Source organism: Anoplophora glabripennis, unplaced genomic scaffold (genome assembly GCF_000390285.2).
Source record: "Anoplophora glabripennis isolate ALB-LARVAE unplaced genomic scaffold, Agla_2.0 scaffold747, whole genome shotgun sequence".
Classification (NCBI taxonomy): Eukaryota; Metazoa; Arthropoda; class Insecta; order Coleoptera; family Cerambycidae; genus Anoplophora; species Anoplophora glabripennis.
Genome location: NW_019416878.1, coordinates 198,764 through 222,520, shown reverse-complemented (window position 1 = coordinate 222,520; position 23,757 = coordinate 198,764). Strand labels below are relative to the sequence as shown.

Below are 23,757 nucleotides of genomic sequence, written 5' to 3'. Positions count from 1 at the left end.
AGATCCGAATGACCTTTCTGTCCTAACACCGGGCCATTTTTTAACACTAAAGCCTTTAACTGCTTTACCAAATCCAGATCTGTCACATTTATCTCTTAATCGTCTTAGTCGTTGGCAACTATCGCAACGTATGCATAAAGTATCCCATATGGTGCCGACTTAATTGGACACACTGTATGACTGATTGTAGAAAAAATATTGTAATACATATACTTTCGCCCTCAAGCCTTTTTTGACGAATTTCATTGTGCTGGATATATAAATAACTTTTTATTACTCATGACGGATAAGTGCGTTCGTGCCCTCAATTCCGCTTTCGTAGGCAATAAACAACTTACCTCACTTGTTACAAATATACTATTTCGAGTGTGTATTTAAATTTTGCGTGTTTTATTGTCAATTCGCGGGCGACAAGTGTGATTACCGCAGGCAAATAAATAGAATAGGCAAATATTATATTGTGCAATAAGTGTAATTGCCCACGAGAGCTCAAGTGGGCAATAGACAACCGCACGAATTGCATATACTATTTTTTATTACGGATGTAATGAAAACTTAGAGTCCAGGAGCGAAGCTCCGGTGGGGTCCACATATTTTTATTCAGTTAAATTGATATAAATAACTTTAAATGTCACTTTTTAAAAATAATATATTCGTGTGTGTAGGAGGTATTTAAATTTTGCGTGTTTTATTGGCAATTCGCGTGCGACAAGTAAGATTACCGCACGCAAATAAATAGAGTTGGCAAACAGCCAGTTATCGACCTAAAAAACATGCGAAAAGATGGGACTTATCCTTCATTAGTAATAAAAATATAATTTTTTTTAAAAAGTGACATTTAAATGACAGTTGATAGTTATTTATGTCAACCTAAACTGTATAAAAATCTATGGACCCAACCGTGGCTGCGCCCCTAGACCCTAAGATTTCACCGCATTCGTAATAAAAAATAGTATGTGCAATTCGTGCGGTTGTCTATTGTCCACTTGAGCGGATCCGCACTTATTTCACAATATATGTATTATTTTTCACTTCAAATCTATAATTAAGTGGCATCTTACGACAAATCTCTGGAAACCTCATTTTATGAAAAAAATATTTTTTCTTCAAGCGTATGATAATACTTATATTATATAGTGCAACACCTCCTTTAGAAGCAGCCTATTGTTTAACTAGTACAAATATTTTTCATTTTTTAACTAGTAAAAAAATGTAACAATGTGTAGGTAAGTATCCTAGCAACGAATTAAAGATTCAAGAAGCTTTGACGTTTCATTAAGTGTCAGTTGAAATTTGATGTCGCGTCGGGTCGTTTTTAAAATGTCTGAAGAAATGCAGTGCACACCACCAGAATTACTGGAAATTGCAAATACATCAGTGGCAACACTTATACCAACAAAGTCGAGAAAAATTTATGAAAATGCTTATGATAAATTCATAAATTGGGCAAAAGAAAATAATGCACATATTTATTCAGAAAATGTGATGATAGCATATTTTACAAGATTATCCAGAACACTGAAAAGTTCAACTTTATGGGCGCAATATTCAATGGTAAAATCTAAATTAAACATAGAACACAATGTAAATATTGAGAAATATTCAAAATTAATTACATTTTTGAAACGACAAGGTGAAAATTATAAACCAAAAAAGTCGAAAGTTTTGTCTAAAAAAGAATTTGACGAATTCCTGAATAAAGCACCTGATGATAAATATTTAGCAACCAAGGTATGTACTTTTTAAATTATAGGTAGATATATATTTAACCTTTTTATATTTGTAATACAAAATTTTGTTATAATTTGTAAACTTCAAGTTATTTTATAGTATCCATTACGAGAATAATAAACAATTTTCGGAAATAAAGATAGCTCATTGGAAGAATGTTGTAAAAACTCATAAATATAGATGTCTTAAAATTACGTCATGTTTTAGAATTTCCTTGCATTTTCCAACTTTTTTTATTGTTACAAAATTAATAATTCTATATTTTTTAGGTTGCACTAATATTTGGAGTCACAGGAGCTTGTAGATGCGATGAACTCATTCAAGTAAAAGTTAATGATGTAAAAGATTTGGGAAATATAATATTAGTAAATATTCCCAATACAAAAACTAAAAAACATCGTTCATTTACCATAATTGGAGAGTTTTATTTAAATTTATACAGAAAATATGCTACTCTTCGGCCAAAAGACATAACTTTTGATAGATTTTTTATTAAATATCAAAATGGCCATTGTCATCGTGTTGTAATGGGCATACATAAAATTTCAAAAGTGCCAAAAGATGTTGCATCATTTTTAAGGTTGCCAAATCCACATGAATATACGGGGCATTGCCTTAGAAGAACCTCGGCAACTATCTTAGTTGATAATGGTGGAGACATTACAACCCTAAAGCGACATGGTGGATGGAAATCTACCAGCGTCGCTGAAGGATACATTGAAGATTCTGTAAACAATAAGAAACAGATAGCGATGAAAATATTAAACCCATTAGAGTATAATGAACCAAGTACATCAAGCGAAACTGTAAATATTGATCCTGAAAATAATTTAATCGAAGACTTTTCTGTTAATAATGGTACAATTGTTAACACTGAAACTGAGAACCTTATTACAAGTAACGTATTCAACGACAGAACTGTAAACTTTGAAAAAAAGACAGCCAGCAGCGCTTTAAATATCAACAACTGTACCATACAAAATTGCACATTTAATATTCATGTTAATAAATAAAGTTTGATGATAGACATGTAGGTAATTTAGATGTTTATTCGTTTAATTCAAATTAAAGAAAAATAATTGTTACATTTGTTTTTTTATTCATGAATAAAGTGGTTAAAACTGTCATGTTTAATTAATCAATAAAATGTATAAAATGTATAAAATAAATAGTATTACCTACCTACTGATTTTATTTTGTGCTGAGATTGAACATCGCGTTATCCGCTATAAATTTTCAAAATTAGTAATTTTTTATATTCACGCTTGAAGAAAAAATAGTATATGTCACTCGGAGTGGAAGGCTCATTATGTGTTTTGCCCAATTTGCTCAGCCTCGGCTAACGCCTCGGCGAGCAAACTTTTGGGCTCAACACATAATGATCGTCTTCTACTCCTAGTAACATAATATACTATAGTCACAATGACTAGTTCTCTTACTTGAAAAAGGTGCCTTGTTAAGAACGAAGGTTGGATGAATTTACAAAGTGATATTGATATTTGTTAGTCATTCAGAAAAGTACGTATTCCTTCTAGTTGCCTAAGGAACAGAAGAAACTACCAGTTATGGTATGGATATACGGAGGCGCATTCTTCGCAGGATATCCCAACTTTACCAGACACAGCCCCGACCTATTGTTGGACCAAGACGTAATCATAGTTGGCTTACATTATAGAGTGGGAATTTTCGGTTTTCTCTCCACAGGAGACTTAGTCGTGCCAGGAAACAACGGACTTAAAGACCAAATCCTCGGGTTGAGGTGGATTAAGGAAAATATAGAACGATTTGGAGGAGATCCCGATAATATAACTATATTTGGACAGAGCGCTGGATCAGCCTCCATAGGATATTTGTTGCAAACACCGCAAACAAAAGGTAATTACTTGGGCAGTTGATGCACGCATCAAAGTAACATTTTTTATCTAGACACAAAAACATTTCAAGAGACTTAGAAAACATATTCTTTATTCAAAATTAAAGTAGCTTTCTCTAATAAACCTACCCTATAAATAATTTTGTTTTAAGGATACACAGTGTTGACTCATTTAATTTTGTTTTATCATATTCATAATTGAATTTCCCATGAAATGATGACATATATGAAAAGGTCTCGAGAGATAATTTTTGTTGAAACCTGTGTGTATCTAAAATTTTTAAGACAAATTCAATTCTCATGGAAAATAGAACAGGGCATTAGGAATACAATTGAACTTTAATTAAAAAAACAATTGATAGAGAAGAACATTCAAAATGATTGCAATGACACATTAAAAACTTTTCGGTGACAGTCCATTGTTTGTTCATGTTCCAGTTTAAGTGGAATTCAATTTCACTTATCGTAAATGATTTTTACGGGAGAGAAGAATTATTTTAATAGAAGATGGGGTTTGCATTTTGTGATTCCATAAGACTCTTATCTCAAGACAAGATCTCTATAATAGTAAAAAATTTATTAGCTATACTAAAAGTTACTAATAGCTATTTATATCACATCCTGCAGTGAACAATAAATAAAATTTAAATTTAAAATTTAGTTAAAACGAAACGTAAAAATCAAACCTGTAATATTTAAGAAATGGGAATAACACGTTTTTAAAAATCTGATCGTTGAACTGAAGTTTCCAATTAATAGAAATGTTTTAATTATTTCAAGATAGATTACACAGGACCACAAAAAAAATCGACGAAAGGTCTCCTCGGCCAAACCTATCGTATTATATGTTTTTTGTGTCGCTGAAACCGAATCTGCAACTCATTTGGTCCCATCACGTCAGAGTTTTTTTCTAACCTCAAAAAATAGCTGAAAAATGGTAGAATTCAACAAAATCAACCCTACAACCTGTTAAAACCTTATAACTCCACATCCTTATGATCCCGAACGAGCTCGACAAGCCGTAAAATGATAACTCGCAACCGTAAAAATACATAACCTCAAAATTGGATGAGCCCAAAACCCAATTCGCTGCTTATTTTGGTATCACTTAAAGAATAAGATAAAATACCTATCAATCAATAAAAGAATTATATTTTATTCAATGTTCAAATTGGTTTCCCTCCGCTTCCATACAATAATAAAATCTTTGCTCCACTTCCGGCGTTATCTGATGACATTCTTCAACAATTCACCGATGAAGCTCCTCAAGTGTATTCGGTCGTATTGCATAAATTTTCGGCTTTAAGTGTCCCCATAGAAAAACGTCTAATTGTAAGGGTATTACATCTGGCGATCTGGGAGGCCACTCAATTGAACCTCTGCATCCTATCCAGTGGTTTGGAAAGTTCTGATTAAGTATGTGTTGGAGCACCATATCTGTTGAAACCATACATTCTCTTCTGGCAGTGCGCTGTCATTTTCCAATACTTCCACAATCATCGGATAAATATTCGTTTCCAGTAGATTCAGACACATGTTCCCATCCAGATTTCCCGGTAGGAAGAAAAGCCCTATGAGGTGGTCTCCTAGTATGCCCACCCAAACATTCAATTTCCTCGGATGCTGCGTATGAGTTTCATGAAATATGCGTGGATTTTCATCACTCCAGTAACGGCAATTGTAGCGGTTGACTCGACCATCCAGTTGGAACGTACGTTCATCGAAAAAACAGATTGCGTACAAAAAATTTGGATACCTTCGAGCATGATGCAAGCGACAATCAGGATCGTCTTCATTAATTTTTTGTACCAAATTAATTATGTATGGGTGATGCTTATGAATTTTTAAGATTCGGCGGCTACTAGGTACAGAAATTCCTGAAGTACTTGCAAGTACTTTCCTTGGACTCAAATTTGGTTCCAATAAATCCAGGACGTACCGATGCAAAGTGTTTTTGTCGGGATGAAGATCATTAGAAATCTGTGCTGCCTGCCGTGTGCAATAATATATGACTGATTGAATAACAAACTAATTGTGGTTAACAGTGGACTGTATATTTATTTTAATGCAATTATATTACATAACAAAACGTGGTGTCACTTTGACACTTCCTAGCCAACCCACATCTTTTTTAAAAACGGTGAAACTAGCGTGCGGTCACAGAGGCATGACATTTAATGATATTTATGCCCGTTTGCACCGTAGTGTTTAATCCAGGATTAAGTCTAAAGTTGGATTAAATATAACATTTTGTTTGCACCGTTTCAAATCTATGTATTAATCTAGAGGCCAGAGGCGTACCTAGAATAAGCTACAACATAGACCGCCGCCCTTGAACGGCTAAGCCTTCAATAAGTACATATTATGATATACATTAAAGCATAAAATACATAGATACTAGATACTTGACAAATAATGAATCCTGAACATGAAATGTGAATTTGATTTAAACAATATCCAAATCTAAATAGGGTCTGTCTCAATCGGAAGCTTACAGATTTTTTATTTTTGTCGTAGCACGTTTCACCTCACCATTTACGGTTTTCACTTGCACTACGCGAACTACACCATCTGTGCCAGGATGCAGCTTGGTAATTCTACCTAAAGGCCAATTCATTGGTGGAAAACCTTCGTCTTTCAGAAGAACCATGTCGCCTACCTGGATATTATTAGTCTTGTTAAATTTCCTATGATTCGCTTGACATGAAATTTAGCAGATTTAACTGCCGCCTCCCAGATACCTCCCATGTGCGGAGATCTAGCAGGTATGAAGTGCCAGCAAATATTGTTTGAAGTTAAAAAATTGTTAATTTCAGAACCGAGATCTCGCGATAACAAGGCTTCTATCCTTTTTAATTCAGTATTAGCACCGCGAAAGTTGGAAGCATTTTCCGAGTATAAATTTTTGCAAATACCACGCCTTGAGATAAATCTCTTTAACNTTCTATCCTTTTTAATTCAGTATTAGCACCGCGAAAGTTGGAAGCATTTTCCGAGTATAAATTTTTGCAAATACCACGCCTTGAGATAAATCTCTTTAACGCGTTCAAAAATGAATTCGTGCTAAGATCACCTGCCAATTCCAGATGCACGGCTTTTGTGGTAAAACAAACAAACAAGCATAAAAAACATTTAACAATTTTACGGTTACGCGTCTTACCATCCTTTATTAAAAATGGGCCAGCGTAATCTACGCCGCAATTGTAAAATGGTCTAGCAGGTTGTACGCGGTATTCAGGTAAGTCTGCCATTAGTGGCTTCATGCTAAGCGGTTTTGCCTTGAAACATACAACCGTGTAAGATTTTTCGCACTGAGCTACGACATCTTATTGGCCAGTATTTCAGACGGTACATTGTTAAAGTTAGTTGCAATCCTGCATGAAAATTTCTAATATGCTCATTCATGATTATTAAATTTGTTAATAAGTGCTTATTCGACAAAATAATTGGATATTTTTGATTGAATAGGACCTTTGATTTGGAAATTCTACCGCCTACCGCATAATACCTTGCCTGTCTATAAACGGATTTAATGATGTTAGCTTACTGTTTTTCGATACACAATTGTTTTTTCTTAAGTTAGCAATGTCTTCATTGAATTCGGATAGTTGTGAAATAGGTATTAAAACGTTTAACGCTTGAGTCAACTCATTTGTACTTAAAGGACCGGTTAATTTATTTGATTTGTTTAAAGTGTTATTTTTAAATCTAAGACAATAAGCGGTTACCCGCTTTAAGTTGTCTAAAGATGAAAATTTTCTGAAAATATCATTTTTCGTGGTAGCTGCAAGTGTTATTATTTTAGAAGGTTTTAGTTCGGGAATATTTTCTGTACGTATATCTTTATGAATGCTCCATTGCTGTGGATCATCTGAGAGTCATGCTGGCTCTGACCACCATAATGACGACTCTAATAATTTTTGAAGCGTGCAACCCCGAGAAATTATGTCAGCCGGGTTTTCGTTTGATCTTACGTGATTCCAATCAGATATATTTGTGATCCGTTGGATTTCTGCCACTCTGTTTCGTACAAATGTTTGCCACTGAATAGCTGGAGCAGATAACCATGCTAGCACAATAGTTGAATCGCACCAGTAATATATACGTGATACTTTCAGATTTAATGTTTTAACTACTTTATTTGTGAGTTGTGCTGAGAGTACCGCTCCACAAAGCTCTAGCCTGGGCAATGTTATACTCTTCAGCGGAGCTACTCGCGACTTCGCGCATATTAAGCGTGTAGCTACTCTGCCTTCTCGCTCAATTGTTCTAAGATACACACAAACCCCAAACGCTGCTTCTGAAGCATCACAAAAGCTATGGATTTGAAAACTTATCGCATTATGTAGCGCTATGTGTCGTGGAATTATTAACTTATTTAATAATGAGCCTTGATTGATAAATTCGCACGACTCTGTATATATGTCTATGGGAATTGACTCGTCACAATTTACTTGTAATTGCCACAATTTTTGCATGATTATTTTTCCGCGTATATAGGGCCGTTATAGGGCCTATTAATCCTAGAGGATCAAAAATTTGTGCTAAACTACCCAAAATTGTTATTTTTATTACTACACGATTATCTTGTTTTTCGCTTGCTGTAATTTGAAAAGTATCACTTTGCGCGTTCCATAAAAGACCTAGAGTTTTAATGCATGAATCGTCAGATATATTAAACTGGGGTAAATTGTTTTCAGTGTTTCCGGTACTACTTAAAATGTGCGTACTGTTAGCAACCCATTTCCTTAGTTGAAAACAGCCACTTTTAAGGATTTGATCGATTTCTTGCTTAAGCTTAATTACTTCATCTTCATCTTCTTTGACCCCGTGATAAGATCATCCATGTTAATCGGTTAATATAACTTGACTTGCTTTAGGAAAATTTGTTTGATTTTGAAAAGCCAAGCGCCAAAGAATGCGCTGCATGTCGCGTTGCCCTTCGGTTACCAATATTTGACGATACATCTTCGCAATTCAGCCGTTATGACATATGTGTGCTTTCTGAGTCTTACCAATATAGAAAAGAGATCGTCCTGAATTATTGGGCCCGTTAATAGATTATCATTGAGAGAAACCCGTCTCTGATTTTGCAGACGCGTCGAAAACCACTCTTAATTTTGTGGTCAAGCTCGTTTCTTTGAGTAGGTACGCTATGATGTGGTAAATAATATATCGAATGTTTATTTTCGTCGAGTTCCGCAACGGAAGGCATATCATTGTCTGTTATCTTAGTCATGTGACTCACCGCCTGATATTCGCGCATAAATTCCGTGTATTGCTGCTTAAAATCAGCGTTATAGCCTAATCTTTTTTCTAATGCTAGAAAACGTTTTTTCGAGCTGTTTGTAGTATTACCGAAATTAACAAATGATTCGCGAGTTGGTAATTCAATGATAAACCCTCCTGATTCATCGCGTTGTGTCTTTTCGATAAATACTTGCTCGCATTGGTTTTCTTCCGGCGATAATTCACGATGATCTTTAAATTCTTCGATTTTCCAGAATTTTTCTAGTTGCTGCTCTAAACCGATTGTCGGTATTGAACTTTAGAGTTATTTAAATTTAGTTGTATTGGACCAGAAAATAACCATCCAAATTTAGATTTTTGTAATATAGGCTTGTCTCCACCGATGCGTATTTGTCCTACGCAGAGGAGTTCCCAGAACATGCTCGCTCCGATTAGTAAATCTATCTGAGATGAACTATTAAATGTTGGATCTGCTAATGTGATATTTTCTGGATTGTTTAGGTTTGTATCATCAAAAGATATAAATGGAATGTTATCCGTGATTTGATTAATAATTATTAGTAATGAGATTTCCTTTTGATAAGCATTGTGCATAGATTTTATTATTGTCTTTGTCTTCCCAAATATATTAGTTAAAGATTGTCCCATGCCTGTAACGGGTACATTTATTTTGCACTTATTTAATCCTAACTTTGTGAATAAACTAGTTGTGATGAAATTGGATTGGGATCCATTATCTAACAATGCTCTGCACTGTATAAAATTGCCATATTTATCTTTAATGTAAATTAATGCTGTTGATAGTAAAATCTGTGGTTCATGACGCTACATGTGCCTTTTTGATTAATTTTTTGTTGTTGTATCTTTGCTTTAATAACTCGAATGCCGTTTTGTAATTTGTGTCCGTTATTTCAATTGACTCTATTATCTGCTTTGCTTCGCCCTGTAACGACTCAATCAAATAATGAAAACGCTGCGCATCACTTAAATTCGCATCTTTATTTACTAGATCAGTAAAACTATTTTGAAACCTGGGCCAATCGCAGTAATCGCCTGAAAAGATTGGTAATGGTATAGCCGGCAGTTTTGCAAAATAATTTTTTACGTTAGGCTGCGCACCTGGAATTTGATTGATGTCTTGCAGAAAATCTTTGGCTTTACCCACGAGAGTATAATAATTATCTTCAAAGTTTTCTCGTTCGTTAGTTTCCGAGTTATCTAGCATTTCAATTTCTGTTTGAATTTGATCGAATTCAACTGCAAGTTTTTCAATTTTCTCTAAACGAGTCTTTAATTCAGTAATAGAACGCTTGTTATCGTGGAACCCTGCTAAAAAATTCGAAAACCGTGTGATTTGTCCTTTTATACTACCTCGTTTGGCAATTAAAAGTTTGTGTTCTTGTGACTGTTCGCTATCCATGTCGACAAATGATAGAAAATGAGTATGTGTTCACGCAAACAGACGGATACTGAGATTTGTTAGGTTCCTGACGAATAAACAGGTTAGAACTTACAGGATACAGCAACCCTTCAATGTGTGCGGCTACGACTACTTGCTATCTGCGCTGCGCCAAGTATGCTCACGAACTGCTGTTATTTACACTGACTCGGGACTGCGCTCTCGTTCTGTGCTTCTTACTGATGTTGAATTGCGAATGCTTGAATGCAAAAATAACTTATTTGCAATGAGTTTCTTACTTGAAATTATCCTTGTTGATGTTTAATCCGGCTCGAAGTACCAATCAATGTGCTGTATTTTTCTCTTTTGCGAATATATGACTGATTGAATAACAAACTAATTGTGGTTAACAGTGGACTGTATATTTACTTTAATGCAATTAAACGCAATTAATGCAGATAACGCCCGAAATGCTTCGAAATGTTCGTAGTGTTGTGTTGTGTAGCAGAGATTTTATTATCGCATGGAAGCGGAGCGGGAAATAAATCTGAATACTTTACATTTTATCGACGTCTCTCAGGTTTTTTAGTGTTTTTTTTAATTCCGATATTTTCCAGGTGGTAAATTTTAATTGGAACACCCTATATTAATACAATTAACGTAACTTATCTTGCAAAATTTAGTAAAATGGTGAAAATTCCTTAGAATAATACTTCATTTTTATGTGAACAACAAAATTTCGTAAGAACGCTATGTTCGCAATGGCGCAAAAATACAAGTTGCATTTTTTTCTATCATGTGCCAGGTTAAAATCGTAATAGAAGGAGAATTACAAATTACAACCTACATGATACTTTCGTATTTTTCTCTCCAGTACTCTTCCACCGAGCTATTCTGCAATCAGGTACTCCATTGTGTCTGTGGTCGTTGTCAAGACAGTCTCGAGAACTCGCTGAGAGGGTAGCTCGAAATTTTAACTTAGACAATAGTAATTCGCAGAGATTAGTTGACGGACTTAGGAGTGTAGATGCTATAGAATTGCAAATAGCTCAGACGAATGCGATGACGGCGGTAAGTGTTATTTTTTAAATAAGATTTGATTTTCTTACAGAGATTTGTTTAACACATTTCAGATGATGGTAACAGTTAACATGAGAGAAGGTTTGCTTTTCGCCCCCGTCATAGAGGCTGAACACGATGGAGCTGTTTTTACTGGACGTAGCCACCAACAACTGGAGAACGGCGAGTTTCACGAAGTGCCTATTATTATCGGATATACCTCTCTGGAAGCATTGTTATCGGAAATACCAGGTGAACCTCGATTATATTTTTAAAAACATTTTTTATATAAAAATGAAATAAACACTCGATAGCCATGAGAAATATAATCAGATATCGTCGTAAGGCATTTTCTCAATAATAATCTTTGAATTATTCTTTATTTGAAATAAGTTGAATAAACTTTAAATCGTACTCAATTACGATGTAATGAACCAGTACTTACGTTATGTTTTGTGTAAGAGTTTCGCCATTTATTTTGTTAATTAACTTAATTGGCGAGAGCAATTATTGTCCGCGAGTCGAGTTGAACCGTCCGTTTGCCCCACTCTGACGAGTGCCGCGCGCATAATCCCACCAAGACTCCTGGTCAGTTAAGGGGGGATTGTGGCAATAAAACAACCGTGCCTGGACGAAAACAGGCAGTTCAGATCCTGAACTCGAAGAGCTCCAGCTCCAGCCCTGAGGACCACCCCGAGGACCTGACACCGACCCAGAGACCGCCATCCGAACCGAAGGAGTTAGCCACCAGGAGCAGCGACCCGGAATAAGTAAGCAAATTGTATTTCCTGATCTTTACTTGTCCTGATATTGGTATAAGTCCTGCCGAGTTTTGAACTCTATTTTGAACTAAGTGCTGTCCGGTGCGGCGGCGGCGTTATCAGGCGGAGGTTGACTGTGCATAACATCGCCTTCGTTTTGAGGAACGTAGCTAGGGCACATTAACTGAAACCGCTGGTTGACTGTGCATAACATCGCCAGTGGAAGACGTTAGGTGCTGGCCAAACCGTGACAGATAGACCCAGGAAGTTGGCTGTGCATAACACCGCTTTCAGGAGACATCTGTCGTATACAGTACGTGGTGCGGCAGCGGCGTTGTCTGGCGGCGGGTTGACTGTGCATAACATCGCCCTCGTTTTGACGAACGTTGCGGGGTACCTTGACTGAAACTGCTGGTTGACTGTGCATAACATCGCCAGCGGAAGACGTTAAGTGCCAGCCGTACCGACGGATAGACCCAGGGAGTTGGCTGTGCATAACACCGCTTCCAGGAGAAATCTGTCACCGGCCGCGCGTCCGAACGTGCACTCGAATAGACTTTGCCTCCCGTCACCCAAACTATTCCTGTACCTGATCACCGTTTGCTTATTTATGCCATTTGTGTATTGCTTGCTTCGCTTCCTCCTTGGCTGGTATTAACTCCGCATATTTCCGTTGCATTTGCTAGAAACCGCCGACGATATTTATTTGTAGCATTAGAGTAGCCCGTAATCTATTTTTCTTTGTTTCAGAGCCATTTGGAATCGGCATATTTGTTGATTATTTATTACTCTGATTTGCTAACTGTGTTTTTCTTTCTAGCACCGACCGAAATTAAAACCGAATACCGTTGGCGTACCGTTTCTTATAGTATTAGATTGTTTATTGTAAAAATAAACTAACCGCCTAATACTGCATTTGCCTACCATACCGATTTTTGTGTCCTGACCACCGATATTTTAGTATGTTCTAATTTTGTAATTCTTTACAGCGCCGGAAAACCGAATAGGCATTTTTAATCCCGTGATATATAATTGCTCTAACCAATTCTATTTTTATTCCCACCGTTTGTACATTATTTGTACATTTCTAATTTTAGTTGTTTATAATAACTGTAATAAGAATCTGTTTTACTTTTGTTTGTTTGTTTCAAGTTCAATAGGCCTGATTAATAAATCTAGTAAATATAATTCCCGTTTGTATTCATTCTTAACACCGATAAGATTGATAAATTCCGCTCAGTAAAAAGTCGCACTATCTTTTTGTGACCTACACTGATAAGACCGTTTATTTTGAAAGGAAAATAACACTACACTCAGAGAACTACTTTGCTTGAAATTAAGAGAAATATAACAGACCCCTGGAATTAAACTTTCTTCACTGCAGCTATCCCGAGTACTTACTCTAAACCGAGGGTAGGTTTCACGTGGAGTTTCCCCCACGTAACCGATTGGGAAACTGGCGCCCGAGACAAAAACCGAACAAAAAGATTCAATCCGGAGTACGTTCCTGTGACGTCACTCACCACCGCCGGCTGCCAACCACCGCTGCCGATAAACTAGTAGTCAAGGGTCGTCATAAAGTAGGCGTCCAAATAGGGACGTCAGTGACGTCAATAAATCTAGTAAATTAAAATTTGCAATTGTGAATTAAGATTCCGTTTAGAGTTGGTAGTATACCGGGGGCAGCCACAAGTAACGTCTGAACCGAACCGTCACCACCGCAAAATCAAAACCAAGTAAAGTATATAAAGGGTGTTACAAAAATTTGGCAACCGAGCAAAGTACGTTACAACGCATTCGATGTTTCGAAAACATTCATCATCAAAGATATTTTAATAGCAATCTATGTCAACTAGTTGATATGATAGTTGACTTTAATATTTCTTTGAACAGATATAAAACCTCTGTGAGGAAGTGTATAATTTCTTATAGGTAATTTTTTTGTCTTTTTTTTGTATTCTCACATTAGTTAGATTATGTTTATATTGTACTTCAGTACCTTGTTTTTTGTTATTTGTTTAGTGTTACCCTTTTATTGGGATTTTTAATACTGTTGGGTTTCCTACTTCTTAAATAAATAAATAAATAAATAAATAAATAAATAAATAAAGCACTTAATATACAAGGTGTAACTTTAAGTGGAGGTCAGTTTTTTAGGGGTAGTAGTACTTGTTTTCCTGAATACAAATCTAAAGTTCTTTTTTTTAATTAAATAAATAGTCGAGTTATAATTAGTTTTTTAAAATGTACTTTAATACACCACTGTATTATCACGTATTACAAATACATATGAATTGTAGGCAACCTACAGTACATGTAAAGGGAAATATTGCGGGTCAACGGGGACGAAGCGAAGTCAATTGTTGTTCCGCATTCGGAGACAGTACATCTAACTGTGAATTTGAATGTTTTTCATCGCTGGAAGCCATCATCAACATCCCTGGTAGCAAAATCTTGCACAAGACACTTATACAAGACTGCTGTGTACCTACTGTTGAAATCAGCAACAGGTTTACTGCAAGATTCATTGTGCAATTGTCTTGATCAAAGCTTTCAATGGATTTGATTCAGGGCACTTGAGCACAAAGGGGTAAATTAAAGCAAGTGACTATGTTGCAGATTTACATTAGAATTAAGTAAGACATATTGTACTTGACTTATACTAATTCACCCCTTTGGACTCTAGTAATTTTGATTAAGTCTGGTGCAAGTATTGTAAAAGTATCTTGCATAAGAAACGATATAAATTTCAGCAATAGACACAAAACAATCTGACACAATTTGGCTATTTAAAGTAAACTTGAAACAACTTGTATTAGAATTGCACACGATTGTGCTACCAGGGATACTATTTATTTTTGTGTATTTCATTTATCATTATTGATTATTATTGCTTGAGTTTTTTGCAAGGTTAATTGTTTGTGTGGCGAACACCCACTCAACAAAAGTAACTCGCCGCGAATGGTGTGGAATTGTGCTTGCGCTGCGACTAAAGCGCGCCATTATTTGAGGTTACACCAGCTTCTCCAGCGATGGGGTACGAAAATTACTAAAATAAAGTTAAAACAAAGTTTTTGCGACGGAATTTGAAAAAATAAACTATTGAAACATGTTTCTAAAGTTAAAATAAAGCCTCTGTATAAATATGGCCCCCACTCAAAGTTGCACTCTGTATTCAGGGTGATTCAGTCATAATGTCATTAATGTTAAGGGAAGATAGGGAAACATTAGTAGAATACGATTACGCGATTAAAAAAATTAAAAATGCATATTTACCTTGAAAAAAAATGTCAAATCATTATTTAAACCTTTTTGCGGACCACTCCTGGCCGCTGACCCACAAAGGTTTATCGAGAGTGAATCTTGATCTACCTACCATATTATTCGGTCACTAACCTAGTTTTTACTAACGACAAGGAATAAACAGATCTTTTTACCTAGAAACATGATTAAATAAGATATTTTTTTATATTTTAAATACTAACAAGCATTATTTATTTGTTAATAAAAACAAATATACAAAGATAATAAAACAGGCAGGCAAAATTTGGCCAACTCTCTAACCCAGGAACCAGGATATACTTTTCCTAAGGATTTAGATGCGCTGAATACGAATCCGAGGTCCAAATTTCTCAATTTGCTCAGGCTTTCGAGATATCGTAACCTAAAAGTGCCAAAATTCGTGATTTTTTGACATATCCGAGGTTGTATTACATGGAAAGGTAAATTTTTTGCTGAAATCATTAACGGGGTCTTAAAGTACTATACTTACTTTTTAAAACGTACATGGATTTATCCCGATATAATTTTTCGTCTTGACTTTTTTCTCGATTTTTCTGGAGAAATTTAGACATCGCCTTCGAATTTAGCAGACCAAAATCTTTTGAGAAAGTGTATTCATATTGTTGGGTTAAAATCTTGTCGGTCTGTATAATTGTTCTCGAATGTTCGGTTATTACAATTGCTTATTTTTTAAAAGATCGAGTAAATTTTTTTTTTCGATTTTCTGTCTTTATTAGGCCTTCCGAATACGTGATTAATATTAATAACATTATAATTGAATCACCCTATCTATAATATGTATGTACCTGGAGATGGAAACAAGGATATTCTCACTGCTTTAAAAATCTAGAGGTGAAAATGTATGGTTTTCTTAATTAAAATAGTAAGGCCCGGTACTTTGAGTCTCGGTTAAGGCTTGATTAATTAATCAGGCGGTTAGACTGTGATTATCCTTTATAAAATAAATGAGTAGGTATATGTACAGTCTAATCGACCGATCAGTTAATCAAGCTTTAATCGAGACTCAAAGTACCGGGCCTAAATCAACTAAAGTATAAACCTTCTTTGCAATTACATATTTAAATATTTTATCTAATGATACTGTTGTGGGAAACAACTATTCTGGAGACTACAAGCCCCGTCCAGCACTGGATTACACTGCTAATATCAAGCAACGACCTAATATCATCCGTCAGCAGAACCACCAGACACATAAAGCATTCGAACTTACTAGTTCTTATCATTGGTGAGAACTATTTAGCTGATTGGATGTCTACTTACTGGCATGTTTTGAAACCGGTTTGTATGGTGATTTTGCTGAAGAGTGATCTTAGCTGTTAACTAGATATTGGAGGTGTAATTCAATTTTTGACAGCGCATTCAGTCCGCAGAGTAGTTATTACGTACAATATCATCAGTTAAAATGTTTAGCATTGTGTGAAACTAATAATAATAATAATAATACTTTCGTTTTTATTCTTCTTTTAGATATATTAAGAATAGTTCTTGCAACATATGACCTACAACCCTCCAGACTTGTTCCAATTGACATGAATATACCAAATATTTTAATACGCAGTTCCGTTGGAAGACAAATAAAAACTCAGTATTTTGGAAGTCGGTTGATAGCCACATCGAATTTCGAAGTTATGGAAGTAAGTTTATAACAAAAAGATGTTATTTATGGTTATTTATTAATTATTTCAGTTCATCAGCAACGACCAGTTTGCTAGGCCAATACAAGAAACGGCGCGTCTCTATTCAAAGTACAATCCCGTTTACTTCTACAGATTTTCACATGAAGGTCCTTTATTTGGTGTTAGCAACAGAAATTTCCCCGGTAAGTAGGTACAGCAAATGAAACTGTTTTTTAAATACAACAGTATGACTTCAGAAATTGATAGTGTCCATTGTGGAGTCTACAAACTTGCAGATGCTTTTTACAAAACATCAGTTTTTTGACGTGGATTTTAACTAACTTTGCACGATCTTTACGTCACAATCATTGATTTCCTTCTAAATACAACTAGATATTTTTGTCCTCGCTAACGTAATGTCTATTTTATACATCCCACACCACAGCCAAACTCTTCGTGTACGTCCTTTTCTTGATTTTTAATAATAAAAAAAAAGAATTAAGCTGATAAGTTAGGTTAGGTCAGGTTAAGTTTTTTTTGTTATGTAAAACGTACCTACAAAAGTTATTTCCTGGTCTACGTTTTATGAGAAACGCGCAGGTGTGCAAGAAAATGCATATCTGTCCATAGATGCTAGTCAACTATAGAGGTGGAAGCCTTCGTCATCTAATAGATTCATATATGTGTTGGAAAAATTATAATGATCATATTTTGAGATGTCAGTAGCCATAAATAATTAATATATTTCCAAGAAATTATTGTGACTAGTATACTAGAGACATTAATTTATTAATGAGTACAGCTAGTCGGGGCTATGAGCTCCACCACTGCAACCTGTAAAGTTGGGTTGTGGTACATATTCTGTTCGTAGCTGTATAAAGACCATTGTATGTATACATATACATATGTATAACCATCGATTTGCTGCGTCTCTGTTGAAAGTACATTTTCAGACTATTTCTATATATTACAATCCCAGTATAGCTATTGTAGGGCTTCTCAAAGTTCGAGTCATCTAATCACTATTCCTATTTGAGCAAGACTTGCGAGTGTTTAAGTTGTGCTAGCTTATTTATTTATTTATTTAGGAAAACGGAACATAAACAGGCTGGCTAAGAGCCCAAAACAATGTTCACTAAATATAATTGATTAACAACCAAACCAAACATATATACACACCAGAGCTGGGTAATTACTTGTAATTTAAAAATAGTTACAATTACAAATTACTTTTTAAAAAAAGGAACTAATTACAATTACAAAGTATATTCTTTAAAAAAGGAATTATATTAATTTAATTACAGTTACATGGAAAATGGATTTAGCAATTACTTTTCTAATTACTTTTCTAATTTTACTTTTATGATAAAGTAAATTATAGTGACCAAACAGAGAAAAAGGAAAAAGTTAAGTTAAAAATTTAAATTAAAAGTGTTGTGTAATATTGCGTTTTATTATTTATTAGAATTGATACTAAAATGAAAAGATTATTCTTATTCATTTTCTAATATAGAGTTTTTATATTTTTATTCCTAATCTAATAATTTAAACTAGTTCAGTTCATACTATAATTTTATATTATTGGTCAGGTAATTAATTCAACCCGATGCTCTTTTTTTTGGTTGTTAGTACATTTGCAAAATATAGAATACAGTAGTTTTGGGTAGACTGGAAAGCAATAATTATTATTAAAAAAATTACGAATCAAACAAGTACGAGTGAAAGGCTGAGTAACCGAACCAGAAGTTTTCTCAACTCAAAATAAGAGCAGTAACACATAGATACATAATATATATTTTTATAAAACTTGATGCTATAGACAACATATTTTTACTTCGTATATTTTCTAAATTAATAATAATTATAATAAAATAAAATGTACTCTGTTAATTCTGAGGTTAATTCAAATCACTTATTATTGTTCACGCGGCACAAGGCTTTCCTCAACTGAAATAATAGAAGTCTGCAAGTCTGTACGCAATTACGCAATACGCATGAAAAGTAATTATAATTAATAGAAAAAGTAATTGTAATTGGAAAAAGTATTTGTACTTATAGAAGTAATTTGTAATTCGATAGTTCAAATAATATAATTACAAATTACAATTCCTATAACAATTTTGCTGCAATTACAATTTACTTTAATAAAAAAAAGTACTTAAATACAATTACAATTACAGGGAAAAAAAGGGAATTGTAATTGCTAATTACTTTTTCACCAGGAATTACCCAGCTCTGATACACACACATATATACATATATACACACATATATGCACACATATATGCACATACACACATGTACACATACACACATACACATGCATACACCCATATATATATATTACAGTATAATGTAACTATCTGTACTAACAGAATGTTGTTTGTTTTAATGCTCTCTTAAAGCTATAGTGATACTCTAAATATATCTACATTGGAAAATAAATTGTTGTAAGTTCTGAACATTCTGTTCAACGCCTTTTGTCCAGAGTTAGTGTGATAAAATGACTCTTGAAAAAATGTATTAACTCTAAAATTTCTGGGTGGTACATAAATATTTACAAGATTAATAAGTTAAGAGAGTCGATTAGATTATTCAGAAGTTTAAACAAAAATATTACGTCATTTTGATTTCTCTTATTTTCTAAAGATCCAATTTTAAATGTTTGTTGTAGAAAAGCCGAATTCTGGAAAGTATTTACCCCGGTCACTTTAAAATCCAGGTATCTAAGAAATTTGTTTTGAATAGCTTCAAGACGGGAGTTAGGAGTTATGAACCACATACTGGGGATTCCAAACGGTTGAAGCAAAATTTATTAAACTATAGACATAAGCAAAATATAAAGATTTTAAGGAATTTACCCTTCTAAAATCCTTAGATACTCTGATGATATACCGTAACATCTTACTACTTTTCAATGTAATGTAATCTATATGTGGGGAGAAAGTTAATTTTCTATCAAAAATAACACCTAGGTCTTTTATCTCTTGTAAGTAAGAAAGCCTTTCGTTATTGAAGTTATAGTCAAATCTAAATAAATTTTTATTGCTAGTAAAACAAATATAATGACATTTCTTGAAATTTAAATGAAGTTTATTCAGCAAACAGTAGCTATAAAATGTATCAAGATCATTTTGAAATAATGTACATTCCGCAAGGTTATTTATTTTAGAATATATCTTAAGATCACCTGCATACATTAAAAAATTACAAAATTTAAAACATTTATTTATATCGTTTATATAGATTAAGAATAATAATGGACCGAAGTGAGATCCTTGAGGCACTCCAGAAGTAGCTGTGAATGAAAAAGAGCGGTAACCATTAACTGTTACCAGCTGCGATCTATTGAAAATATATAATGTAAGCCATCTTAAAAAACTTCCATACACGCCGATCTCAACCAATTTAGCTATAAGAATGTTGTGGTTGATTTTATCAAACGCCTTGCTAAAATCGGTGTATACTGAATCTACTTGAATTTGACAATCCATGTAGTTATTAATATAGTTCGTATATTGTATTAGGTTCGATTCAATTGATCTTTGAGGGTAAAAACCGTGTTGTTGCAAAATTATTGAAGATTTAACTGCATTGAATAAGTGATCGTAACTCACCTTCTCTAGTACTTTACTAAAGATATTTAATTTACTGATAGGACGATAGTTTTTTACTAAGTTTCTTTCACCTATTTTGAAAATAGGTATCACAAAAGCTGCCTTCCACAATAATTGTGGAAATTCATCTTCTTCAAACGATTTATTAAATAAAATAGTTAGTGGTATATAAAGTGAATTGGCACATTTTTTTACAAAGAATGTAGGAATTCCATCCTTATTTTCGTCTAAGTTAACCAGAATATTCAGAACTTCATCATGATCGACTCTTATATACTACTTATATTACTATTATTTCCTGAGCTAAACTGTAAAAATATCTGATTATAAGGTTCATACGCAGTTTGGAAAAATGATGCAAACTGACTACAAATAGCGTTGCCATCTTTGGCACAGGTACCTATCGTTATACAACATGACATTTGGAATACCTGGCTGAGCTTTTTTTACTGAAGCATAGTGCCAAAACTTTTTTGCATTCTCAGGTATACTAACCTCAATAGCTCTTACATAGTTATTATAATCAGTCCTAATCATTTTTTTCGTTTTACGCCTTAAGTTGCAGAAATTACTATAAACAATCTCATTTTGATACACCTTCCACCTTGTATGAACCCTATTTTTTTCTTTAATAATTTTTATAGTATTATATCTAAAATAAGTAGGATATTTTCTATTTATTGTTATTTTAGGAACAAAATTTGCGATGGCAAAGTTTATCTTTTCATAAAAAAGTTGAACGGCTATTAGAATTAGAACCCCTCCACCATCAATTTTAAAGCTAGAGGAAATCTCCCGATCACGTCGATATACAGAGTAGTCACTAGTAAACAATTCGCTGTTACCGTTAGTACTATATTTTCTATGGCTGTTACTTACACTATTATTTAGCCATGTCTCGGTTACTAATAAATATTATGTCCGAATTACAATTAACAGCATTCAATTTAAAATCACGCGTTTTTGATCTTAACCCTCTACAATTTTGATATATAACAGAAAGATCCATAAAAACAACTCATACGTATTATTGAAAAGAGTTATTTAGTTTTACAGGGAGTTCAAGTGGTCAACACTTTTATGATCTTCACTCGTGATGTGTCGTCCTTACGTATAAAGATATTGCAGTTTTTCAGCCAAACGTATTTGTAACCTTTTTCTCTAGCAACTTCTCTGGCTCTCTTATATAATAATTTATTTTCAGTAGTTAGATGATCGTTTAAATATAAATTATTCGAGACGTTATCAATACACAGAGCTCGGTCTCCTTGGGCTGTTGGTTTCACAGTCAGATGGTTGAAAATTTTCTTCATATGGCTGCTTTAGAATGTTTTTCGTAGATAATATAGTGACAGATCAGTCTTTGAAGTTTAGATAATTCTAGTTCCTTCACTCCCTGATTTGTCCTTAGCTACCAAATTAGGGAGAATATGTAAAGATCGCTGCCGTATATATAGCCTTAGTGTACCATACGTGGATTTAATACCCAGATTATTCCTACTGCTGCTTGGCCGCTACTAAAACATGTTGCCCTCGATTTATGGTCTCTATATTCTAAGTTAGTTCGGCATCTACAATTGCCCTTAGATATTTTAGCTCGTAGGTAATTAAAACATTTGGAATCTTGAGTCCCTAATACTCCAATTTTGTGATATCCATAAGCGTGTTTTTTATGGTTTGCCCTTAGGACTTCCTTTCTACACCGTTCTGTCAGAATATCCAGAGCATGTTGCATGAGGTCTTGTACAGCTTCAGCGTATTTCCTCTTTATGAGGACGACTATACTCCATTTAAGACGTTTTTAAAATGACAACTTATGGTCGCAAAAAGCCTAGGTGTTAGGGAAACTACGTAAAAAATGTGACAAAAACGATGTCTTTAAGTACCCTTGAACAAAGTTATTAAACATTTCCTGCTGTTATTTATTGACTTGCATTGTATTTGTTAATTATAAAAGTAGAAGGAATTATTGTAACTTTATATATAAATTTATATTTTAGGAGTGGGGCATACAGAAGATTTGGGATACATATTCGACTATGGATACCAAGGGTCGGAGGTGGATTACCTAGTTAGATCGCAGATGGTCAAATTATGGACCAATTTCGCTAAAACCGGAAATCCAACACCTGAATATGACCCACTTTTGCAAGGAATTCAATGGCCATTACTTACTGAAAACAACCTGGACTATTTGGAAATAGATAGAGGCCTTCAAGCACTGACAAAGCCAGACTTCCTCACTTCTTCTTTCTGGAAGACCCTCTATAACAGAAACGGCAACCCTCCATACGGCACTTACTAAACAAGACATAAAATTGCTAATGTTTATATTTGGAACCAGTACCTATATGTATATGCATATACAGAGAAAATGTAATTATAAAGTGATAATAACTTTAAATGTTACCATAATCAAGAAACTCCATAATAACGATTTAAGTATCTGTTTCTTATTCCTATACAGAATGATAAAATGAAAATAAATGTAACAAATAAATATTTGCATAAACTAACAATGTTTAAATTTTTATAATAAAATTCTTTTTATAATGTTTTTCTTGCTTAAACACAAAAAAGTCACATATTTAATACATTAATTTTAAACTTCAATAGCTGTTTTACATTGACAATTTATTGATTAATTAATTCATGAAGTCGCTTCCTCAAGAAATTGGACAAGTGTTCTGTGTAATGCACCAAATCTGCTGTCAAATAACTTCATGAATTTATTCACAATGTTCTTGACGAATTAGAGCATATATGTTCTAATTTTCGTCAATTTCTTCGTGAAGTTCGGAAGTACCAACCCAACAGATTTCCAGCCTCAGATCAGTAATTTAGGCTGCATAGCCACACTACCCTACCCAACCATAAACATGACACCACCCCCAGGGTTTACACAAACGAGACGGCGAAGCAAGAAGAGCGCCAGAAGAAAGTGCCCTAGCCAGCGGGGCCCAGCCAGGACAAAAGGAGGTCCCACAAAGCGCCTACACCGGCCGCATTTGCGGTCGGGGTAGACGAGGATGGGGGCCACCTACGAAGGCTGTCCAGGCCTACACGAGATGAGGCAGGATAAAGAGGGATAATCCCCCTCGATCCCAAATCATTGAGGCCAATTTCTAGCCATAGAATAATGGCGGCG

At 34.4% G+C, this 23,757-nt stretch overlaps 1 protein-coding gene across 3 annotated transcripts in view; it reads left to right on the top strand.

Annotated features, from left to right (window-relative positions):
• Window positions 1-23,112, top strand: part of LOC108910801 (bile salt-activated lipase) — a 31,158-nt gene extending 8,046 nt beyond the window's left edge. Inside the window, exons 1-6 of one of the 3 annotated variants that reach the window (XM_023455615.1) lie at window positions 3,590-3,606; window positions 11,128-11,324; window positions 11,387-11,564; window positions 16,844-17,010; window positions 17,063-17,195; window positions 22,610-23,112. In XM_023455615.1, the coding sequence (XP_023311383.1) occupies window positions 11,316-11,324; window positions 11,387-11,564; window positions 16,844-17,010; window positions 17,063-17,195; window positions 22,610-22,914 (792 nt within the window). In that variant the 5' untranslated portion in view covers window positions 3,590-3,606; window positions 11,128-11,315 and the 3' untranslated portion in view covers window positions 22,915-23,112. Of the gene's footprint in view, window positions 1-3,266; window positions 3,607-11,055; window positions 11,325-11,386; window positions 11,565-16,843; window positions 17,011-17,062; window positions 17,196-22,609 lie in introns of those variants that run through there. The other 2 variants (XM_023455616.1, XM_023455614.1) reach the window with 2 other exon arrangements.
• The last annotated feature ends 645 nt before the right edge of the window (window positions 23,113-23,757 follow it).